This window comes from Marmota monax, unplaced genomic scaffold, assembly GCF_021218885.2.
Source record: "Marmota monax isolate L192 unplaced genomic scaffold, Marmota_monax_Labrador192_F-V1.1 WCK01_AAM20220418_F8-fsc00167, whole genome shotgun sequence".
NCBI classification, from domain to species: domain Eukaryota; kingdom Metazoa; phylum Chordata; class Mammalia; order Rodentia; family Sciuridae; genus Marmota; species Marmota monax.
The window spans coordinates 2,113,470-2,135,370 of record NW_026694116.1 but is presented as its reverse complement, the minus strand read 5'-3'; the positions used below and the strand labels follow the sequence as shown (position 1 = coordinate 2,135,370).

Sequence of the window (21,901 nt, the reverse complement as noted above, 5' to 3'; positions counted from 1 at the left end):
GTCACCACTCCCTCCACCCTGGGCTCTGTCTGTGGTTGTCAACTCATCCCTGAATGTCACTGGAAGCTGGACCACACAAAAAAGCATAAAGTCCCTGCTGTCTGGGCACTGCAGAGGCCCCGTGGCGTTCCTGCTGAGGGTCCACACAAGGCCACCTCTGTCCCACTGTCCACCTGGCTGTATGAAGCCTCTGGTGTCCTGGAGCACAGTGTCCCCTCTCTGGCTCCCAGGGACTCACCCCCTTGCTGGCTAACCTCCTTCTCTTTCCAGCAGTTGGCTGAACCTCCCCGGTGTCCCCAGCAGGGACAGTGGATCCAGAACACATCTGGGAGGTTCCGTGCCTCCTGTAGACAGCAGATGGTGCCTGCAGTGGGCGAGCTTCTCCCTGAGGTTCTCTCCTCCGAGCCCCACAGCCCCCCCCCCATCTCCACAGGCCTCAGGCAGCTCGTCCCATCGGCCTCCACCTCCATCAGTGCTCTGGGGCAGCTGGCCACGTGTGCACGACCACACAGTACCACCTGAAGAGCAAGCACGCTCCTCGACCTGACGCCTCAAAACCTCAGGGTGAAAGACAGAGTGGAACCCTGGCCACCTCCCCAGGCCTGGGCCGGGCAGCTCCCTCAGGAGGGGCGTCCCCTCCTCACAGCCCCGCTGTCAGGAGAGGGCCCTGGGCATAGCGAGTAAGGCCAAGGGAACCCACCCCGGGACCAGCAGGAGCAGGGCCACAAAGAAGGTCCCCACGCTGTCCCCAACAAGTGGAAGCAGCTGTCCCCTTCCCAGCACATCCGCCAGCCCCTGCGGGGTGGAAAGGGCCCGGTGGGTTTCCTGGGCCGTGCTGTGGAAGGCAAGGCTTCTGGAGCAGGTGGGCAGGGCCCGCGGGTGGCTCTCCGGTGGCACCCTGAGTACATCCCGCAAAAATGCCTGTGCGGAGATGTAATCCTCCCATGCTGCTTTGGGGGAAACAGATTAATAAGGTCATGAGGGTGGGCTTTATGAGGAGACCTGAGCTGGCACAAACTGTGCCCTGCCACGTGACACCCTCCACCATACTAGCATGCAGCAAGAAGGCAGCCATGCTCTCAGACTCCCAGACGGCAGAACCAGAGTCAAATAAACTTTTTTTTTTATCAATCACCCAGTCTCAGGCATTTTGTTATAGTAATGAAAAATGAACTAAGACATCCAACAACTCCTTTCAGTCTGGGCTGGTCCAGTGGAAAATGGGGACCCCATGTACCCCTAACTTACTCTAATGGCCCCAAACTGCTGTATAAAGAAGCGATAAACCTTTACCAAGCCTGGAGGACATGTGTTACCATCCCATCTTTCAGGATATCAGAAGTAGATTTTTATACCAAAAACTAAAAAAATGTTCCACACTGCCTTCCAAAAACTCAGACACTACACAGCCGATTCTTGCTTCTTTCCGTCCTATGACACCTGAAATAGACTGCTCTCCATGGGCCTGGAGAACATTTCGGAGACTCGATAGGAACGTGCTGAGCTTTCTCATCTTCACTCTGCGCCACATTCACCCGCCACAACGACATGGCAACTTCCACGTGGCAGGTCGTGCGGGCCAGCTTCCTCCATCACATCTGCCGTCACGTTAGTGCCACCGTTAAAACTCTATTCCGGGTTTTCAGATCTAAGTTCCATGATCTTAGAATTCCTGACACATTTTCTACAGCTTCTTCCAATGAACTTATTTCAAATAAAATGTCTGAGAGATTTAACAAATTAACAAACTCTGCCTAAAATAGGGAGCGCACGGCTCCTGGCAGACCTTTCACAGAAGATTCCAGAGGCTGGTTCTAAAGGAAGAGCACGGGAGCCTGGAAGGCTCGTGGTGCACACAGGCAGCTAGCGGCCTGGGCCTCAGGGTGGAGGTGCTGGGGGCAGGAACACCCGTCCCTGGCCCACAGCTGTAGTGCTGCGGGAGCTTCCCCAGCAGGGCACTTCTGGGCCTTCCTCATGGGGGGCACGGTCACAGTTTGGAGGTGTCCCAAAGCTGCAGGGATGTTCAGAGGTGAACTGAGGGACTGTCACCGCCTCAGCCCTTCCTAGTGTGAATGGACCAACTGAGTGTGGGCCGGTGGGGTGTGGCTGAAGGAGGTGGGCACTGGAGCTGTGCCCGGGAAGGGGGCATCTGCCCTGTGGCCCCTTCCCCTCTCTCTGCTGGGCCCTTCTGCCACGATGTGCAGCCCAGAGCAAAGGAGCTGGCCATCTGTGGACAGGGACCTTGGACACCACAAGCCGAAAAGGAGCTCTTCCTCCTCTAGGTCTTCTTCAGGTGTTTGGTGGCAGTAAAGAAAAGCTGACTGACACTCCCTCTGAGGGACTGCCCCAGGCCCACGTCCTGCGGCCAGGGGAGGCTTCTGTGGCATCTGCAGGACATCCCAGCTGCACTCTCTGCCAGATCTGCGGCCGGAATGCTTACAGCCAAGTCCCTCACAACCTCCCCTGCCCACCTGTTCGGGGCCCACCTGTGTGTGGGGGACCACCTGTGTGTGGGGGAGGCCCACCTGTGTGTGGGGGAGGCCCACCTGTGTGGGCCTACCTTTGCAGGGGGGCACCTGTGGGGGCCCACCTGTGCGGGGGGGGGGGGCACATGTGCATGCTGCTGTCCCTCATGTGAGTGATGCACCACGCCCTCTGCCTTTGGGAAAGGGACCTTTCTGGCCTGTCCCAGCCCCTAGGTGAGCCCTGAGGACCTCGTGTGGGCTCCACAGGCCCTCGGTGAAGAGAGCAAGTTTCACAAGACTGTCTCATAAGAAGAGCCTTTGCACAACTCATTTTCTGTAAAAACCAGTGAGAAAATAATCCTTCTCTCAAATCTCGACTTGGCAGGCGCCCTTCTCTTTCTTGAATGAACCCAGAGTGTCCTCGTTTTCCCTGTGTGGTGCATGCAGGGCCCGCCTGGACCATTCTGTCTCCGGAAACTGATTTTCCGCAATAGCTTAACATGCTACTTATAAATAGCTCATCTGAAAGCCACGCGGCCTCTGCCATTGTAAATCACACATCAGGTAAGATCCTTGCCAGAAAAATTCTAAGAACCTAACACTCAAGAAATAAAACCAAAGTCACTGCTGAGGTAAAAGGTTTTAAAGATTGTTTTGCAGAAACAGAATTTCCAGAGATGGAGTCCAGTGGGCCGAGGAGTCCCTCAACCTGGGCAGAGTAGGCTGTCTCCCTTTCTGTGGGCTCAGGGAGGATGAGGGCACTGCCTCCAACCTGGGATGGGTCTGTTGCCCCAGGTCAGGTGAGCCCACAGGACAGGTGAGCCCCCCACAGGACAGGTGAGCCATAGATGGCTGCATCTGCATGTATCCATAGTCACCCACTTTCCTTAAACATAAGCTCGTTTCTTATGTTTAAGAAATGATGGTCTTAGAAACTCAAACAGCATAAAAGGACAAACGAAAACATGTCCCCTGCCCAGCCCACCCAGAAGGGTCTCACTGGTAACATGGCACCACCAGGCAGAGGCAACCCCACCTTGCTCCTCCACCCTCCTGGAGGTAGAACCCGGGGTGCCCTACCACTGAGCCACATCCCCAGCCCTTTTTATATTTTTATTTAGAGACAGTCTTGCTAAGTTGCTGAGGTGGCCTGGAACTTGCCTCAAACTCCTCTGCCTCAGCTTCCAGAGTCCTAGGATCACAGCGGCAGCCTCGTACCTGGCCCCTACCTGGCTGTTCTAAAGTGCACCGGGGTGGCCCTTCCCCTGGTCTGTGGATGGCCTTTCCCTCCAGGATGGGCCTCCCAGAGGGCCCTGCAGTGTGTTCTCCCACCCTGGGTTTGGGGCCACACCCCCAGGTCTGGGATCTCTCGCTCAAGAGGTGGGAAGCGCACCTCCCTTCACGGTGTTCTTTAATCCTCTGTAAAGGCACGCAGAGCTCTGGTGAGATGAGCCCCAGGTCTCCCCGGAGGCCTCCCTCCTCCACATGCACAGTAACTGTGGGACAGTCCCAAGACTTTGCTCCCTCTACAGAGGGCTGTGCAGGGCCCTCAAGGGTGCACTGTCCACACTGGCCACCGAGCCTGCCCAGAGGCTGAGCGAGAGGGAAAATGAGAGTTCCCAGCATCAAAGCCAGCACCTCACACAGTGCCTCTCCGGGTTCCCCTGAGGAAGACCTCACAAGGTGCAGGGGTGAGGTCTCCTGAAAGTTAAAAAAAAAAACCCACCAACCAGGACCTGAAGATCAGAAGTTTCAGGAAGGAGAGAAGAAAGCGCCCTCTCCCCTGAGAAACAGCTTCTTATAGGCCACATGCTCCAGGGTGCAAATCTCCCAGGAGGCCCTGGTCTTATTTTGCAATCTGCCCATGGAACCAGCAGATGCTTTGGAAGTCTCCGCAGAGTTAAGACCATCCTAGGTCTTAGCCCAAAGCAGAACCCATCCAACAGAGTCCGACAGATTGACCTGCAGAAGTTAAAAGTGTGTGCAAACAGAAACACCCAATCCAGAGTCCAGAGACAGATGACCACCTGAGGCCCACCGACACAGGGTCCACGGGACCATGGCAGAGGCAGCTGCACCCCTTAATATCAAAGGCTCTCAGAACCAACAGAAAAAGGATGTGGTTCAATAGAAGAGTTAAACATGGACAGGCAATTCTCCAAATGGCCAAATGATAAAATGAAAAGAGGCTCAATGTCTACAGCAGTTGAGAGGAATTAAAATTAAAGTGACAAAAAGCCTTGTTTTACCTGTCAGATTGCCAAAGACGAAATGGTGTGACACCACTCAGAACTGGCACAAAGCCAGGAAAACAGCATCATCGAGGCTGGACGGCAAGTTAGAGCAGGGCTTCTGGAGGGCATTTTGGCAAAAGGCACCATGGTTCTGCCCTAGCAGGCTGTCCTCTAGGAAGCTATCTAGGGAGATATCCAGCTATTCCAAGGACATCCAGCTGTTCATCATGAGCTGGCTTAAAAACCGCATAGAGCCCAGAGGGCACACAGCTGTGATCCCAGCCTCTGGAGGCAGAGGCAAGAGTACCACAAGTTTGAGGCCAGACTCAGGAAATTAGAGAGGCCCTAAGACCCAGTCTCAAAATGAAAAATAAAAAGGGTTGGGGGTGTGGCTCAGTAGCAAAGCACCCCTGGGTTCAATCCCTGGTACTAGAACATGCCAAAATATTAATAGCCCATGTCTTGGGGGTGGTGACTATTAATTATTCTCCCAGGTTTAAGTAAAGAGTATTAATTTATAATGAGAAAAAAACTTCTTTCTTGTAAACAATTCGCCGAGGCATTACAATACTTTAATGGGTTTCTTGACCCCCAAACTTGATCCCAACTCCCCTTCTCATTCTCTGGGGTTGACCCTATCCAATCTCCTACTTTCTGGTCAGGAAAGAAACCCCCAGTGCCTTGGCCCCTCCAGGAGTGGACACCGGGCTCTTCCCTGCCATTACCAGAGACACTTGGGGTGACCCCAAGCCTGGACAGGTATCTCCAGACGATTTGATAAGGCGAAGGAAACTAGCCCAGGACTTCGAGTCCCATGGCCAGTGAACTGCAGAGACACATAGGACAGGACCTCCGTGCAGAGCCGGTCACCTGAAGTGCATGACCCTGGAGGTCACTTGTCCAGTCTCAGGCTCTGGGTGTGGGTTGAGGCTAGGAAAGCTAAGGTGTGTGGCAGTGAGCGCGACACAGAAGCGTTCAGCAACAGGGAGCAGAAGACAGCTGGGGGCCTGGCAGCCCAGGCAGCGGCAGCGTGGGGGGCGCCCGCAGAAGGCTTCCAGCACAAGAAGGCCAGGCTCAACTCTAGCTCTGTGCAGACCTGCGCAGCGCATCACGGCATCTCTGGAAGCCTGCGGAAAGGGAAGGCCGGGCTGGGCAGGTGCCAGGCACCCGGGACACGAAGCAGCGCCTAGCAACGCGGCAGCTTAGGACAGTACTAACTACGACAGTCAAGTGGCCTCCCCGGGCTCTTCCACGGCCACACCCCTCGCCTTGGTGGACTTCGCAGCGCCAGACCTCCAACCCGCTCTGCGCGCACTCGGCGCATGGCGCACACCAGGCCCGGGCCCAGGACCCGGCGGACAGCGCGACGGCCGGGTCCCCGCGCGGAGGTCTGACTAGAGCGGGGGCCGGGGACAGGCAGCCCGGGCCCACCACCAGTGCACTCCGCGGCGCGCGCCCACGCGGCCGGGCCCCGGCAGGGGTGGCGCGGGTGCTGGCGGCCCCGGCGCGGCGCGGCGGCAGGTGGGCGCGCTCTCGCGGGCGGGGGTCCGGCCGGGCCGCGCGCCTCCCCCGGAACTCGGCCGTGCCATTCCCATGATGCCCAGCCACCGGGCACGGCTTCCGGAGCGCGGCCGCCGCCGCCGCCGCCGCGGGTAGGTGGCGGGGAGGGGGCGGCTGGGGGGGTCGCCCCGCCCCCGCGCCGGCCCCGCCCTCCCGCGCTTCCCACGGCGCGCCCGGGCGAGGGGCGGCGGCGCGCGGGGCGGCGCGGGCCGCCGGACGCCCCGCGGCCCCTCCCGGCGCCGGGCCGAGGGCGGAGCGCTCCTCCCGGCCGGCCGCCTTCCCGGGGCGCGAGGCGCGGCGGGCGGCCGCGGAGGTGAGGCGGGGCGGCGCCGTGCAGGCCGCGGCGGGCGGCGGGGCTCGCGGGAGGGGGCGCCGCGGCGGGCGGGCTCGGGGGCGGGTCCCCGCCCGGGCTCGGGTCGCGGCCCCCGGAGGCAGCTCCCGCGCCCGCCAGCCCCTGCGCGCGCCCCGCGTCCCTCGGGAGCCGGCAGGCGCCGGCCGGGCCCAGGTGAGTCAGGCGCAGGTGAGGCCCGCGGCGCTCGGGGACCGAGGCAACCCGGGCCTGCCCGGCCCCCAGGGCAGCGCTCACGCCCTGCGCCAGGCGGAGCTTCCGGGAGGGAGCCGAGCTCCGGGCCGCAGGCTCCGAGCCTCGCAGCCCGGAACGCAGCGCGGGGGCGCAGACCTGCGGGGAGGCCTGACGCTCCCGGGGGAGGTTCCGCGCCTCCCAGGCCGAGGGCCAGACTGCTGCTCCGGCTCCCGGGGCGGCGAGCCGAGCCCAGTAGCGGGCGCTGAGGCTGAGGTGCGGGGCAGGAGCAGCCAGAGGTTCCCCCGCCTCCGGCCCGGCTCGGGGATCGCTGCAGTTTTGCTGGGGGCCGGGCGCGGGTTGCGATCCGGTTGGTCTCGGCTTCGGGCCGGCTACAACTGAATTCCAGCCCCGCCCCTTTCAGGTTGGTGGAGAGGACCCTCCTGCCGCGGCCCCCTCGCAGATGGGCTCCTCCTCTCCTCTCTGGCGGCGTGCAGACCCTGGCTTCCCCTAACCCTAGGAAAAGCCCCACCTGGAAGGTAAGAACACAAGTTGAGCCCGGTGTTGGTGTGGGGGCATTTCTGGAAGGTAGAGGACAGAGTTAGTTAGGTGGCCAGGGCTTGAGTGTGGCTTCGTTCTCTCCAGGGCGTGGGTGTCTAGACCAGGAGGATGTCCAGATGCCTTCCACTGGCTCTTAAATCTGACACCAGGTGGCTTTGGCCTGCAGGTGCTAGTGTCCCTACAGTCACTTAGAGACCAGTTTCTAGGGCCCTTGGGTGCATGGCAGCAGTTGGACCAAGCCACACTTCACCTCACCTTGGCGGAGTTCTTGAGGTGACTCGTCTCTTGGCTTTTTAACCTTCTAGGACTAAGTAGTTGGAGAACTCAGAAAACTTTTCCCTGGGCGACCAGGCTCTGTCTGCACCACTTACAAGCTGTAAACTGGTTGATAGAGGTGGGTGACTCCCTGCTGCAGCTTTGCATCTGGAGTGGAAATCAGGGCGCCCCAGGGTCCCACCCTCCCTGGGCCCCTTTGTTAAGGCAGGATTGCTATTTAAGGAGTTAATGTTTTTGGTTTAGACTCTTCACAGCCCAGGGCTCATGCAAATGTTTTGTCGTTTCTGTGGCTTTGTCCTGGCAATTTGAATAATGTCCACAGCAGAGTGGGCACAAGCCCCCTACCCAGTGAAAGAGCCCAGCCCTGTCTTCTGTCCCCTACCACTGCTTCCTCTGGGGACCTCTCCAGAGGCGACATTTTGGGGGAAATAGGGCTGTAGTGGACACCAGAACTTGAGAGCCACTAGTCAGCTCATGCACCCATTTTCAGCTCCCAGAGCTTTGTAAAGTAGCTGTGATTAATGTCTCAAGGTAAGTTCTTCCAGAACTTAACTCTGAGCTCTTAAGTTAATGATAAGTCTTTCCAGAAAAATATTTATGAACTGTAGCTGCAGTCTCTGAATTAGCTGTCTCTGATTCTCCTAATTCTGGTAGTGGAATGTGTGTTCAAGCAGCTGGCAGAGGGCACCTCTCCCTGAGCATGGAGTGACGAAGACAGCCTTGAAGCCTTTGAACGGGAGCCTGGACTCGAAGAGAATTTCAAGTAATTGCAATAAATTCTTCCGTTTTAGTTTCACTTTTTGAGCACAGATTGGTAATAGCAAGTGAGTCAGTTCTGAATTTGGCATGCCCTCTGATTGCCGGTTCCCACCGCTTGCCCCTTTGCTGGGAGGTGGCGCCTGGCCCCCCCTCTCTTGAGGAAGGTGTGTGGTGTGTAAACAACCAGATCACATGCTTGTGGGAAGGACGTTCCCAGCTAAACCGAGAAAGCTGGTACACAGGATCCAGAGGAAGCCAAGGAAGGTGCAGGCCAAGCCCACCCAGCTCCTGAGGCCTAGGGTGGTGATGGCTTCCTAGCACCCTTCTGAGGGAGCCCAGTGTCTGCGGTGGGCCTCCCGTGCATCTGAACCTCACTGCACTCAGTTTGGAGATGGGGTCAGAATTATCAGCCGTGCCATCATTGGCCACCCAGGGCACATCATGCTCTGTCACTGGCCACCCAGGTCACATCATGCTCTGTAGGGCAGTCCAGGGACTGACCTTTTGCGAATAGGCCAGCTGTGAGCTGGCCTTCAGAGTGTTGCTGGGAGCAGCTCAGCTGAGACCCCGAGACCGGGGAGTGACTGCGGGGGTGGAGAGGGCGTGAGACGGTGTTTGGGGCGGCTAGCCTGCTAAGTAGCTAAAACAATGATTCGGGTCCTTGAGACCGTCCAGCAGACGTACATTTGATGTCTTGGTCTTAGTAGAAGTAACTGGAAGAAGCTTGGGGAAGCGGTCTCTGAGCCGCTCACGGCACACACCTTTCTGTTTCAGGAGTGAGGTGGTCCTGCCAAGAATGACTCTTCCTGTGAAGTCACCCTTACCGGGATTTGTCATAGTCATTCTTTTTAACGTACGGGACTTGGTCACACCAGCACCTCCTGACAATCTTTTGAGGTAAGTAAAACCTCAGTCCTCCTCGAGGGGGAGGCAGGACAGAGTGGGGGGCATTTTCTTTCTGGGTGTTCTCAGCAGGCCTGGCCCAGAGGGAAGAAATGCTTCCTTTTGCAGTGGAGGAACCCGGGGCAGCTGGTGCAGCTGGTCCCTGGACATTGTGCCCTGTGCTCTCTTTGTCCCAGGATGTGAACCCAAGGAGAACACAGCGCGGTCCCCCTGAGCCCCACCCGTCTGCTAGGATGTTCCTCATGAACGCCCCTCCAGTGGTCGCTCTCCAGTCCAAATGGGAGGCCTTCGGCCCGCCGGGGAGCTTTAGGTTTCCTCGGTGCTTCTCAGAGTCGGAAGAGGCTGTCGCCAGAGCTTCGGTGAGTGCCAGGGTGCAGATGGTCATCAGCACGCTGCAGCGCGGTGACGCCGCCCTGGGCACGCACGATGAGCGTGCCACGCAGAGAAGCCAGCGGGCGGAGGGGTGCCGGGAGGGCAGGCTGGCTGCCAACCCTGCCCTGCGCAGCGCGCCACCTGCCTTTGCTCCCTGTGGCCTTGCTGCCCATCGCCACCCCCCAGCCGAGGAGGGAGCTGCCAGCCTTGGCCCGCTGGCGCTGGATTCCGACAGTGATGACTCTGTGGACCGGGACATTGAGGAGGCCATCCAGGAGTACCTGAAGGCCAAGAGTGGTGCCGCACAGCCCATGCCCAGGGGGGCCCAGCCTGGCGGGGCCGCAGGTGGGGGCAGCAGAGGCAAACCAGAGCCTCCACACGGTGGCACCCCGCCCGCCCTGTGTCCCCCAAAACTTGCCCCGGTGTCAGGCAGTGTTCCTGGCAGCCCTGGGGAGGCCGGCGGGGACCAGGGCTCAGCCTCCCCCGTCAGTGTGAGCAGCGAGGACTCCTTTGAGCAGAGCATCCGGGCAGAAATAGAGCAGTTTTTGAATGAGAAAAGGCAACACGGAAACCAGAAGTGTGACGGGCCTGTGGATAAGAGCACAGACCCCAGCGAAAGTCCAGCCCGATCCACCCTGAAACCCACCCAGGAGCCCCCCGTCAGGGCGCCGCCCCGCCACAGTCTGATGGGCGCCTGTAAGGAGTTTGTCTTCCGCAGACCTCCCAGGTCAGCAAAGGGCAGCACGGCGCCCGGCAGCCTCAGGCCGAAAGTCGCCACTGAGCCCGAGAACCCGGGCAGCACAAGGCCTGCAGCCCCCAAGCCCCAGGCAGCACAGAGCAGGGGCGGGGGCAAGAGGAACTGCGGAGCTGGAAAAAGGGGCAGCCGTGGCAGGATTGTGGCCCCCCAGCACGAGGCCTCCGACTCCAGCAGTGATGATGGCATCGAGGAGGCCATCCAGCTGTATCAGCTGGAGAAGACCAGGAAGGAGGCCAGCGGGGACCCGCCACCAGGAGCCCAGCTCAGCCAGGAGAAGGGGCCCGACGTTCCCGCCAGCAGCCCGGGCAGCTCACTGAGAAGTGCCTTCCCCGAGACACCCAGGAGAACTCCGAGCAGGAGGAAGCCGGCGGTCCCCAGGGCCACAGACCCCAGCCCAGGGGGCCTGGACTCCGACCACCTCTCCAAGGCACCCAGGGATGCCAGGGCTGCCGTACCTCCGGCAGGCACCGCCACCAGCAGCGGGCCTTGGGAACGGGCCTCGGGCCGTGCAGACACCTCGGCCGAGCTGATGTGCGCTGAAGCCATCCTGGACATCTCCAAGACCATCCTGCCGGCGCCTGTGGAGGGTGGCAGCGGGCCCACGTCTGTAGGCCCCCCCTTCTGCTCCCTCAACGTGCCTTCCCGCTCTGATGGGGACAGCAGCTCTGTGGACAGTGACGACAGCATAGAGCAGGAGATCCGAACGTTTTTGGCTCTGAAGGCACAGTCAGGAAGTCTGCTGGCCAGAGCCGAAAGCTGCCCACAGCCCACCCCAGGCCCCCTCTCCCCACCAGGCCCCAGCAGCCAGACCAGTGTCCCCAAGGCCCCTCTCTCTAAACCCCCAGACCTGCCCCTGAGCTGCAGAAGGAAACGCAGAGGTGGAGCCAGTGCCGTGAGGATGTCCACCCCCAAGAAACCAAGGGAGGTGAAAGACAGTGCCCAGGACGGCGACCGCAGCCAGGGGCAGGCTCAGCCTGGCCACAGTGGGCAGGACCCCCCCAGCCAGGGGAACGCCAGCGAGGCCCCGGACAGGGAGTGCCAGGCCAGGAGCCAGCCTGTGCCCTCCAGGCCTTTCCTGCTCAGTGACGTTTGCGTGTCGCAAGGCCTTGGGGTTCAGGGGAAGGCAGGAGAAGGGAGGAGCGTTGGTGAGAGAGAGAGCTCCGAGGACAAGAGCAGCTCGCTGGACAGTGACGAGGACCTCGACACGGCCATCAAGGACCTGCTGAGATCCAAGCGGAAGCTCAAGAGGAGGTGCAGGGATCCCCGGGCAGCCTGCAGGAAGAAGGTCAGGTTCAGCACCCCCGAGACACGGTTGGTGCACACGCTGGGAGGCCTCCCGAGAGCCTGGAAGGACAGAGGCCCGCGGGTGCTGAGGAGCTGCCTGTCCACGTCCAGAAGGGACAGCAGGGCGTGCCTGGGGAGACGACCGCCCGGTGCCTTCAGTGGTCCAGCAGGGGGGAGGAAGCTGGGGGGCAAGGACGCAGCCCCAGCTCTGCAGTCCAGGAGGAGACCGCCCGAAGGGACTCCATTCTCCCAGGAAACAGGAGCCCGTGACCATGTGTGCTCTGCCCCCAGCTTCCTGTCTGAGGACAGTTCAGTGGACAGTGACGACAGCATCGAACTGGAGATCAGAAAGTTTTTGGCAGAAAAGGCTAAGGAGTCCGTGAGCAGTTCAGCAGTTCAAGGAGGGGGCCCAGCCCGGCCGGAGGCGCCCTGCAGGAAGGAGCTGGCCCCCGGTCTGCAGCCCGGCGTGTGCACACGGAGCCAGAGGGCCAGGGGCGGCCCTCCACTGGCTGAAGGACTAAGGGGCACAGAGAAGGCTGGGGGACCGGGTGCCCCCAGCCTCTTCATCCCCGGCGGGAAGGGCGCAGCCCGCACCGAGCACACTTCCCACCACCCGGCTGCCGCAGGCAGGTGTGAGCCCACACTGCCTAGGAGTGCCAGTGGGAACCCCTCTGCCAAAGGGTGTCCTGCCAGTAGGAGAAATGTCTATGTTCACAAAGACCAGAGCCCGCCCCGCGCTGAGCCCGCAGCCACAGGAAGTGCTTTTGGTCAGCTGCCTAGCTGTGCCACAGCAGGAGCTGAGACCGGAAGCTCCGGGGGAACCTTTCATGTCAACTATGGGAGCCGGAGCTTATTGTCCCCTAGCCCGGGACCTCAGGCCCAGCTGGCCCTCCCCTGGAGTGACCTGGCCCACCACAGCAGGCTGCCCAGCCCATGGTCACTGAATTCAGAAGGTCGGAGTTCAGCATGGACCGGGGGCCTTGGGGGTGAGAAAGAGAAGGGGACCCAGGGGCAGGCCAGGGTCCCGCACAGCCTCACCTTGGACCCCAGGAAGAACCTGTCCTTTCCAGGCTTCTCTCCCCTGCTGTCCACCCAGCTGTTCCACTTTGGGAAGAGCGTCCCCTGGGGAGGCCAGCAGGCCGGCCTCTTCAGTCCTCACCTGGGTCTGCCTCTGCAGGGCCCGTCCTTCTCGGCCTTCAGAGAGACCCAGGCTGGTCACAGCCCCGTGTTCGGAAGCCCACACTTGCTCGTGAAGGACAGTGGGCACTGGCCAAGCAGGAAGGCCCGGGCAGGGCTCGGTGTGCAGGACAAGAGGAACTTGGGCTCAGAGGAAGGCCTCCTGGGCCTGAGGTATGGCCACAGGGTGGTGGCCAGGGATGACCAGGACCAGGAGGTGCTGGGCAGCGATGCCAGTGAGTTCAGCGACAGCTCCCTGGAGGACCGCGGCTCAGCGGTGAAGGGCAGAGCCCTCAAGCTGTGACGCGCAGCCTGGCCCGCCCCTGTGCAGAGCCACGTGCGCAGCAGAGTGCAGCCAGCGTCCTGTGCATAGCGCTGTACATGTGTACACTGACAGGAGGCTTATTTAACAGACGTGTCCTGGTAAATATGATTTTTGTAGCTTTTTGTAAATTATTTAAAGTGCTGTAAAAAATATTTTTGGAAAATGTCGTCTTGACTTTGAAGGGTGTTCCTAACTGCAGCGTTCTGTGGTCTGCATGGAGCCGCAGGTGAGCACACATTTTGGTTCTTACTGTCACAGCCAGGGTCACCTTGGCCAGGACTCTAGCCAGTTGCTGGTTTAGATGTTCAAGCCTGGGGAGGCAGTGGCCACCCTCTGGGAAGCCCTGAAATGCCCTTGTCTGTCCGAAGCTCCCAGAATAGTGCTTTCAATAAAGAACCCACTGGTCCTTAGCAGCCAGAGCAGTTCCTCTCAACACTGCCATCACAGCTTGGGTCAGTAAAATGTTTCAAAGCACAGTGGCCAGCAAGTGAACTGACCGGCCAGTCCTGGCCTCGTGAGACCCCACTGAGACAGTGGCACACTCTGCAGCCCAGTCCTCCAGTGTCCAGGCTCCTGCAGTCACCAGGTGATTCTAACATCTAAATCTCTTTTCCTGGAGAGTTCTGTCCTCTCGATCGTGGGTCTAAGAGATCACACCATATGAGCGTTTAACTGTCCTTCTTGATTTGTGCACACGAGTGAATAAGCACAGCAATTAGGTGGTTTGGTCCCCAGACACCTTGGCCAGAGCTCAGTGCTGGGGACAAGCCTTGCATACCTCCATACCTGCCGTCCAGGAGCTGCAGCCAGTCAGGGTCTGACCAGTGGCTGAGCCAGTGCTGCTGATGACCTCCTGCAGCCCGCCTCCTGGGGCAGAAGGGCGCTGGTTGTAGGCCATGGCCTCTGGTCCCTGGGTCAAGGCCAAGTGATGCTGCTGCCTTGGTTTCCTCACCTTCTGCCCTGTGGCACCAAGGTACCCATGGCCACTGTGGGGACAGGCCATGCTGGCCACTGATGTCCTCCAGTCACCCCAAGTTCTGCGACTCGGGTTCAGCTGTGAGGCGGTGTACCGTTAGCCGGTGATGTTGGTACTCTAACGTGGATGTGAGTCTTCTACACCCCCTGTATCCCCGGGTGTAAATAGGAACCCACTTCTGTGCCCAGGGGCAGACCCCACCCAGGGTGAGCCTCGGCTGGGCCAAGCCGCGGTCCTGAGCATCCCGATGTGCGTGTGATAGCTTCCTTGTGGCGTGTTCCTTCATTTAAGTGCTCCATGTAATCCATGTCCTGACTTTTATTTAACTTTTTAAAGAGTGCTTTTAACTCCTGGATACAAACATCAGCTCATTTTGTACATAAGAACTTTTTTTTAATGAATAAATCAAGCATCACCAACAAGTCACCTCTTGTGGTCATGTGGTGTGTCCTCACTGCAGTCTAAGCGAGGGCCTGGCCTGTGCCGTGTGCTGGCGCGAGGACCCTGAGGGGCCGGACCCTGCACTTAGCCCTGAGGTCCTCTCCACTCTGCTGCCAGCCCCTGCCTGGCGAGGCCACTGTCCAGCCTCTCCCTCACCCAGGAGCCCGGCTCGCTTTCACTGGAGGTTGGAGTCCTCTGCACCAAGGCCCCCGCACAGCGCAGGCTGGAGCTGCTGCCACCCTGGGGAGACGGCACCTCTAAAACACTGCCGTCGGCTGTGATCGACACGTCCCACGTGTGCACGCAGGTAGGCGCAGGTACGCGTGTACAGGTAGGCGCGTGTACCTGAGTAGACACAGGTACAGGCCCGTGCAGGTGTGGCATTGCCTCCGGTGACAGGCCAGGCACACTGGTGCTCGGCGCAGCAGGCCACGCATGTGCTGGGGAGCACGCTCCAGAACCCCATCCTCCATGGTCACTCCTGCTGCCATACTCAGGCCTCCTGCTCAGCTGCTCCCTGCTGCCTCTGGGGCCAGGCTTTGTGGTCACCAGGGGGAGTGGCTTGTCTGCATGCTGGTAGATGGCCCTGACGATGGAGGAGCGTGGGTGAGCTGTGCAGGCGTCCTCTGGCTCCTCGTGTGGGCTCCCGTGTTGCTCCTGAGATGATGGAACTCGCCTCCTAACCTCCTGTTTACGCCTTCAGCAACCACTCAGGCCCCTCAGAATCAGGTGACAGTGATTCTGTTCCCACAGGCTCACTTGTTTTCACACACTGGACATAAACCTCTAAAACTATGAGTCAAGTAAACCTCTATTCTTTATAAGTCTCCCAGAATCAGGCATTTTGTTAAAGCAACAGAAAACAGACTAAGACAAAATGTGAGTTAGATTGGAATTATCTGGGGCTTTATTCTTTTCAGGCAGTTATTTAGAATAATGTGTGGAGTCCAACTTTGCGTTCATACAGCAGCTGTTAACAAGCCACACTCATTGGGCACAGCCTGTGAAGCATTTCTGTGCCCAGCTGTGATGCCACAGTCAAATCCATGAAGCTTGCAGGTGAGCTCAGACCTGGACGACCACACATCATTCGCAGACTCCTAACCCCAGCCCAGGCCCCCACGTTGCCCTCAGCCTGGAATCGGGGGTGTGGCTTCCCCAGCGGCCTGTTTTCCTGGACAGCTGTGCTGTGGCAGCAGGCGGGTGCTCCCAAAGCTTCACGGCACCTGGACTTGCCAGCCTGCTCCTTGGAATCGCCAGGAAGCCGGGTTCGGTCCCTGCCAACAAGTTAGAAACCTGGCTGGCGAGGCCGAGCAGCCTCACCTTTTTACTTCAGTGGAGGCCAAACTCAGAAGGGTTCTTGGCATTGGGGCATTTTTAAGGACTGTAAAACATACTTTCGGTTTGACACTGAACTGTGGGTTTTCCAGCTCAGACCCGGCTTCAGGCACGGCTGCCTGTCTTTTCTACTGACCACATTGATTTTCCCTGGAAACCACTTCCATTCCCTACTGGACGTTCAGATGCTGCCGGATGCTCCCTTTTGTGTTTTAATAATGATAAGTTCATTCTGAAGAAACAGCCAGCTGTAAGGTTCAGTTTCTTCCTTACTTACAAAGGAAGAGAATCTCTGTGGGCAAACGGTGCTGTGAAGAAGCTATTATGGATGGCATGTGACAGTGTCGTTGTCTTTAGATCCCGTATTTTCCAAATTCCCTGTCATGAGCACACCTTACTCTTACGAAGGAAGTAAAACTATGTGTGAAAGACCTATCCTGTTGCAGAAAGAAAAAACAAATGTTTTTCTTATTGCAGACCTTATGGCCATGGTAAACACTGATTTGGGACTACAGAGTTATAAAGATTAATGTAGTTATTTCCCCTACCTAAGGAAAATACTGGTTATTCCCCAACTGCCTTCACTTTTTATTGAAATTTTTAAATGAATACAGAGAACCCTGTCACCCAAAGACTGAGGGTGGCCCACCCTGGTCCTGATTTATGGCTTCAGGATGTTCACCTTGAACAGATCCCAGTGATACCCTCTTGAGCTCTGCTAAAGAGGTGCTGCTCTTCTTGAGCCCTGGTCCCGTCTACGCCACACCCAGGGAGGGCCAGCCCACGCTCCCCAGGGCCATGCCGTGGGGGCCCAGCTGGTAATGTGTGTAATGGTGCCCCCTGCTGCCCCGCCCCAGAAGACACCAGTGGGCTGCCCAAGCCTTCCCAGCCTTCAAGACAGATAGGGCCCCAGGACACCCGCAGCCTGCACCTTCATCACAGACGTCAGAAGAGTTGGAAACAGGCCGGGGCAGCATTTTCATGGGAAGCCAAGACATACAGTTTTTCTGTGTGTGTTTAGACGTAAAATAGAAAAAAACAGCACCAAGCCTATTGCACATTTTTCTATTCCAGAAAGGAAAAATATTTTCAGAGAAAACAGTGAAATCTGCACCTTCATAGTTGGGCAAACTGTCAAAGATCAGGGAGCACCATGCTCCAGGGGGCAGCGGCCAGATGGGAAGGCAGGGGCATTGGGCCCCCTCAGTCACAGATGGACGGCTTCCTAACATTGTAACTGGGGTGGAAGTTGAGCCGGTCGCAGTGGGTGATGTAGTTGTCGGGGCCCGTCACCAGGCTCTTCTCCATGCAGACGTTGAAAGCACTGTGCTGGAACTTCTCACTCGCTAAAATGTGTCTGGAGAACTTAGTGGAACATGGATAAAATACCTTCTGGGAGAGAGAAGAGAACGTGAGGATTAATGCCCCCAGTTGTCCTCCAGAGCAGGCAGGCAGGTAATTCTGGAAGAAGAATTTGAAAGAAAAATGCCATCTCCATCCCTCAGAAGCTGAGAGGCCAAGGTGGGGCTCTGAGCCCCGTGATTTATGCCTGGTGTCTGGGGCACTTGTTATCTGAGATTTCTTTCACCATCACCTAGAAGGAAGAATAAGATATGGGGCCACCTCACTGAGGTATTTTCACACCTGTGTGTGACTATGAGCATTAAAAAGTCTGGATTGGCCCTCGGGTCAGCTTTGCCCAACTGTGCTGTGCTGCACAAGTTACTGGGCCTCTCTGAGCCTCAGTGTTCTGTGGAATAAAATAATGTCTGTCAGTAGGTGTATTGGTCGGTTTTGTGATGTACTAACAAAATACATGAGATGATTAACTTAGAAAGAGAAAAGGATTATTCCAGCTCACTTTTCTGGAATTCCAGTCCATGACGAGGCAGACCCATTGCTTTGGGCCTCTGGTGGGGGTGCAGGATGTTGATGGTCAGGAGCATGGGCGGAACAAGCTGCTCACATCAGGAGCCAGGAAGCAGGAGAGGGGACCATTTTCAGAGGCCCCCCTCCAGGGATCTGAAGGTCTCCGGTAGGGCCCCACCTCCTGACGGTTCTGCCCTCTCCAGCAGTGCACCTGCGACCATCCTTTAACACATGGATTCTGGGGAATTCACACAAACTGAATCAAAACCATCTGCAGAGCTCTAAAACTGTCCAGTGCCCACACCCCCAACCACCAGGTGGGAGGGGCGCCCACCAAGGCCACGGTGCACTGAGCTCTTGCCCAGGGGCAGGATGGCATCATCCGGTGGCCCTGAGACCTCTCCACTCGGTGTCATACCCTAGATAGGTGACCATCCTTCACCGTCCATGTTTTGACTCCTTGGCAGGAAGCAAGTGCAAGAAGCTTCTGTACATTTTTAAAAGACTTTAAAAGAGAAGATTTAGATCTCCAGAAAGCTGAGCTGAAACTACAGGGAGCTGCCAAATTGCCTCCCACCAGTACACACAGTTCCCCCTTGCTATGAGTTGGACACAAGGTTCCCCCAAAAGTTCACGTTAGACAATGCAGGGATGTTCCACGGTGACATTCTGGGATCATGAGAGCTGTGACCTAGTGGATTAATCCATTCCATGGATTCATAGATTGAATGCACTTCCAGGTGGGAATGGGGTGAGGTGACAGGAAATAGGTCGCTGGGGTGGGTCCCTAGGAACTGTGTTTTCTCCTGGCTCCTCTCTGCTTCCCGGCTGCCGTGAGCCGACCAGCTCTCCTTTGGCACTTCCTTCCACCATGATTTTCTGTCTCAGGCCCAGAGCCATGGAGCTGGCCAACCATGGACCGAACCTCTGAAACCATGAGCTAAAATCAACTTTTGTTCCTCTAAGTTGTCCTGCAGGTCATGTTGGCCACGGCAAAGCACAGCTAACCTGGGAACAGGATCTCAATGTGGCACATCTGTAGAGTGAGCCAGAATTGATACTTTGTCATCAACCAAAGTCCGCAGTGTACCTCAGGCTCCCTCTCCAGACCCTTCTGTGGGTGTGACACACGTATCCACCATCCCTGTCACAATAAATACCTTCCCTGCAGTTTAGAAAGATGGAAGCACCTTCATTTCTGCCCCGACAAGGAAGGTGAACACCAGCTGCTCAAGGAGTCCAGCCTCCACATTTTGTCAAGAAGGTGTGGAGAAGTGGGAAGACCTCCCTCAAAACTCACCCTGGGGGCTGGGACACAGCCCAGCTGGTAGAGTCCTTGCCTTGCATGCCCAAGGCCCTGGGTTGGATCCCCAGCACCACAAAAAGCAGAAACTTGTCTCTGATCCCCTGGTGCTCCATAACCCGTGGCCGGGTGGCACCGGTAGACGCAGAACTCACACAATTTACCAGAGGAGCATTTTTTTAAATAGCATTTTTTTTTAAGTTGAAACATCTGGACCCCCTTGAATGTGTCTCTTTTTCATCAAAATGACTGAGCCCCAGGGGAACATCAGAGTCCTTGATTCTGGGAGGGTGACTCCTAAGTGTCCCAGAAACCTTTTTGGCAGATGATATTCTCCCAAGAGTTCTGTTACTCACACCGCCACTAAAGCAGTGACTCCCAGGCCTTCTAACACCATGGGGATGGGGCCCCATGACATTCTCACCCCAAACAGTGGCCCTGGTGACCTGGGGATGCAGGGTGCTACACAGGCCCGGCTGGCAGTTCCCAGAGAGGCACCACCCTGTGCCTGCCCACGCACCCAGTTCCTGCAGCCACGGCTCTTGGCCAGTGCTGCCTCTCGGTCACAGGTGAGGGCTTCACACAAGGTTTAAGACCAGAGAGAAAGGAGTTCTTCAGCCACCTGCCTCAGAACTGACCGCCTAGGGGAAATGGCTGTGTGCACCTGTGATGGCACCTGCAGGCGTGGTTTTATCCACAGGGACAAGGACAATGAAGAAGCACACCCTGCACTCCTCCCGTTTTTGAAGACATTTTTCTCGTGAGTCCATCCACTCACCTCTTTCTATTCCTCCCTGCTCCAACATGGTCTGAGATGCCTCGGGGTCCCCCACCTCTACCCCTCACCCTCACGATGTGCTGCCTTTTCGAAGGCTGGTCCTCTTATAGACACATCCCCAAATGCCACTTGCTTCCCACTTACCGGCATCTCATGCACAGTGGGTGCTCTGCTCCCGTAAGCCTGGTTACTGGTCCTGTACAGGGAGACCACCTCCTTGGCCCTGCAGAGCAGATATGGTTCCCCTGGTTCATTCAAAGTCTGCCCACGCCACAGCCCTACAGGATTTGCCTGATAGAGCTTTGTTGGCAATGCCCCCAAGGAGAGCAGTGTGCCCCGGCCAGTAACACAGCATGAACACTGGCCCCCATCACACACAGGGCTGAAGCCCTGATAGGCCTGCCTCTCTGACCTCCTCTGCTGGCCACAATCCCTACTCCTTCCAACTCCTAAAGAGCACTCCACCAGCAAGTGCCAGTCCTCAACCCTGGTAGACCTTGGTAGAACTGTTACTGGTTGGGTAGGTTCGTTACCCTGCTGGGAGCCACAGGTCAGCATCAGACCCTGCCTCCCGGGGGTCCCTGGCTGCAGGTCCACTCTCAAGATGCCCAGGTGCAGAAGAAGGAACGTGGCCAGGGAACACCACCTGCCTACTGTAGGCTGCAGTGAACTCCACACTAGAGGCCTGGGAGAGTTGTCTCTAGGTGGCAGTGGTCTCCACCGAGAATGGGGCACAGGAAACTGTGGGGGCAGAGGGTGCCTCACCTCCCCTGCAGCAATTCAGATTCCAGTTATGTCCTTGAGCCTCAGGGCCCCGGGACAGTCCCCACAGCAGAGCTGACATCTTACAGTTGCAGGAGGGGAGGAGAGGAGACCCCGGGGCACAAGACTGTGGAACTGGAACCAGAATGAGTTTTTTCTTTCCACAGGGTCTCCACAATCCCCCACAACCCCCCACCGTACTGACCGGTGGTTGGGGAGTTTGAGGAGCTCACTGCTGGTAATGATAGCAGGCTCAGGCCGAGCTCAGGCTCCTTTTGACTTCCGTAGCAGGAAGTTGAGGGTCTTTGGGGAGGGGGTTTCTCATCCAGGACTACCTGAGCGCAGCCCCAGAACCAGCTGTGGCACCGCACGTGCATCCGAGGCAGGGCCTCTCCCTGTGCCTGTACGGAGGACCCGGACCAGCCCTGCTTCCTTACCCGTAGCCGCGAAACCACCCCGGGTTGTTGAACCTGACCGGCAGGTGGGGGCTCACGCGATAGTAGTCGCTGGTCTTCTCCGGGGGCGTCGCGGCCTTCGGCTCAGCGGGCTCTGCGCACTCCGACATTTGGCCTCTAGCAGAAACCGGCTTTGGGCAGGAGAAGCCCAGGCTGCGGGTGCAGCGTCCTGTTGCTAGGCGACGGTGTCACCTGACCCGGACGTCCAGTTCTTAAAAGCGCCGCAGGAAGAGCCATGGCCCCTGGGCAGGCAGGTCTAGAACGTTCCCTGGGCGAATGATCGAGGACCGGACGGATCCACGACGGAGAGGAATCCCGCTCGGACCGTCCTCAGAGACGCCCTAAGCCTTCAGCCCGCTGCGGGGGCAGGGCTCTGGGTGTCTTCCTGGGACTCTCCGGAGCATCGCGGTATTCTCCCCAAATGCAGCAGCAAGCGCTTTGGATGAAACCACAGGCCCTGGGACTTCACCAGCAAATTGATGGGGTCTGAGTGCTGAACGCTCACGTGGCAAGCAACAATTTGGTGCTTACTGTACACACCAGGGGTGCTCCTTGACCCGGGTAATCCGGTGAGCCCGCGCCCCAACTACCCAAACTTAGACCCAAGACTTTTCTAAGTTCACAGAATCACATATTGTTTAAATATTAAACACGATCTTGGAGAACAAGAGGTTGCTCTGGACTTGGAGCAGAGGTTGAGGGTCCGCATCGCCCAAAGGGTCCCACGAGAGATGTGGGCCTCATCGGCCTGCACTGTTACCTTTTTTTTTTTTTTGAGGGTGAACCC

General features: G+C 57.9%; 2 protein-coding genes across 15 annotated transcripts; one reads left to right on the top strand and one right to left on the bottom strand.

The window, feature by feature from the left end:
• The first annotated feature begins 6,267 nt into the window (after positions 1-6,267).
• Ppp1r26 (protein phosphatase 1 regulatory subunit 26) lies at positions 6,268-14,594 on the top strand. Of its 13 annotated transcripts, none has more exons than XM_046465602.2 (6): positions 6,268-6,351; positions 7,204-7,318; positions 7,646-7,734; positions 8,271-8,379; positions 9,150-9,272; positions 9,455-14,594. In XM_046465602.2, exon 6 carries the CDS (start codon positions 9,512-9,514, stop codon positions 13,169-13,171), a length of 3,660 nt encoding a protein of 1,219 aa, XP_046321558.1. In that variant the 5' UTR covers positions 6,268-6,351; positions 7,204-7,318; positions 7,646-7,734; positions 8,271-8,379; positions 9,150-9,272; positions 9,455-9,511; the 3' UTR covers positions 13,172-14,594. The 13 variants fall into 13 exon arrangements, with proteins under 13 accessions (XP_046321558.1, XP_058441928.1, XP_046321560.1 ...); XM_046465604.1 differs by lacking the exon at positions 6,268-6,351 and adding an exon at positions 6,478-6,572; XM_046465603.1 differs by lacking the exon at positions 6,268-6,351 and adding an exon at positions 6,663-6,764.
• Positions 14,595-16,996: 2,402 nt separating this feature from the next.
• Pierce1 (piercer of microtubule wall 1) lies at positions 16,997-21,840 on the bottom strand. 2 transcript variants are annotated; one of them, XM_046465612.2, is made up of 3 exons: positions 21,097-21,840; positions 20,042-20,120; positions 16,997-17,336 (listed from the first exon to the last, which is right to left on the bottom strand). In XM_046465612.2, exons 1-3 carry the CDS (start codon positions 21,222-21,224, stop codon positions 17,151-17,153), a joined length of 393 nt encoding a protein of 130 aa, XP_046321568.1. In that variant the 5' UTR covers positions 21,225-21,840; the 3' UTR covers positions 16,997-17,150. The 2 variants fall into 2 exon arrangements, with proteins under 2 accessions (XP_046321568.1, XP_046321567.1); XM_046465611.2 differs by having other exon boundaries at positions 16,997-17,339; positions 21,097-21,817.
• Positions 21,841-21,901: the final 61 nt, after the last annotated feature.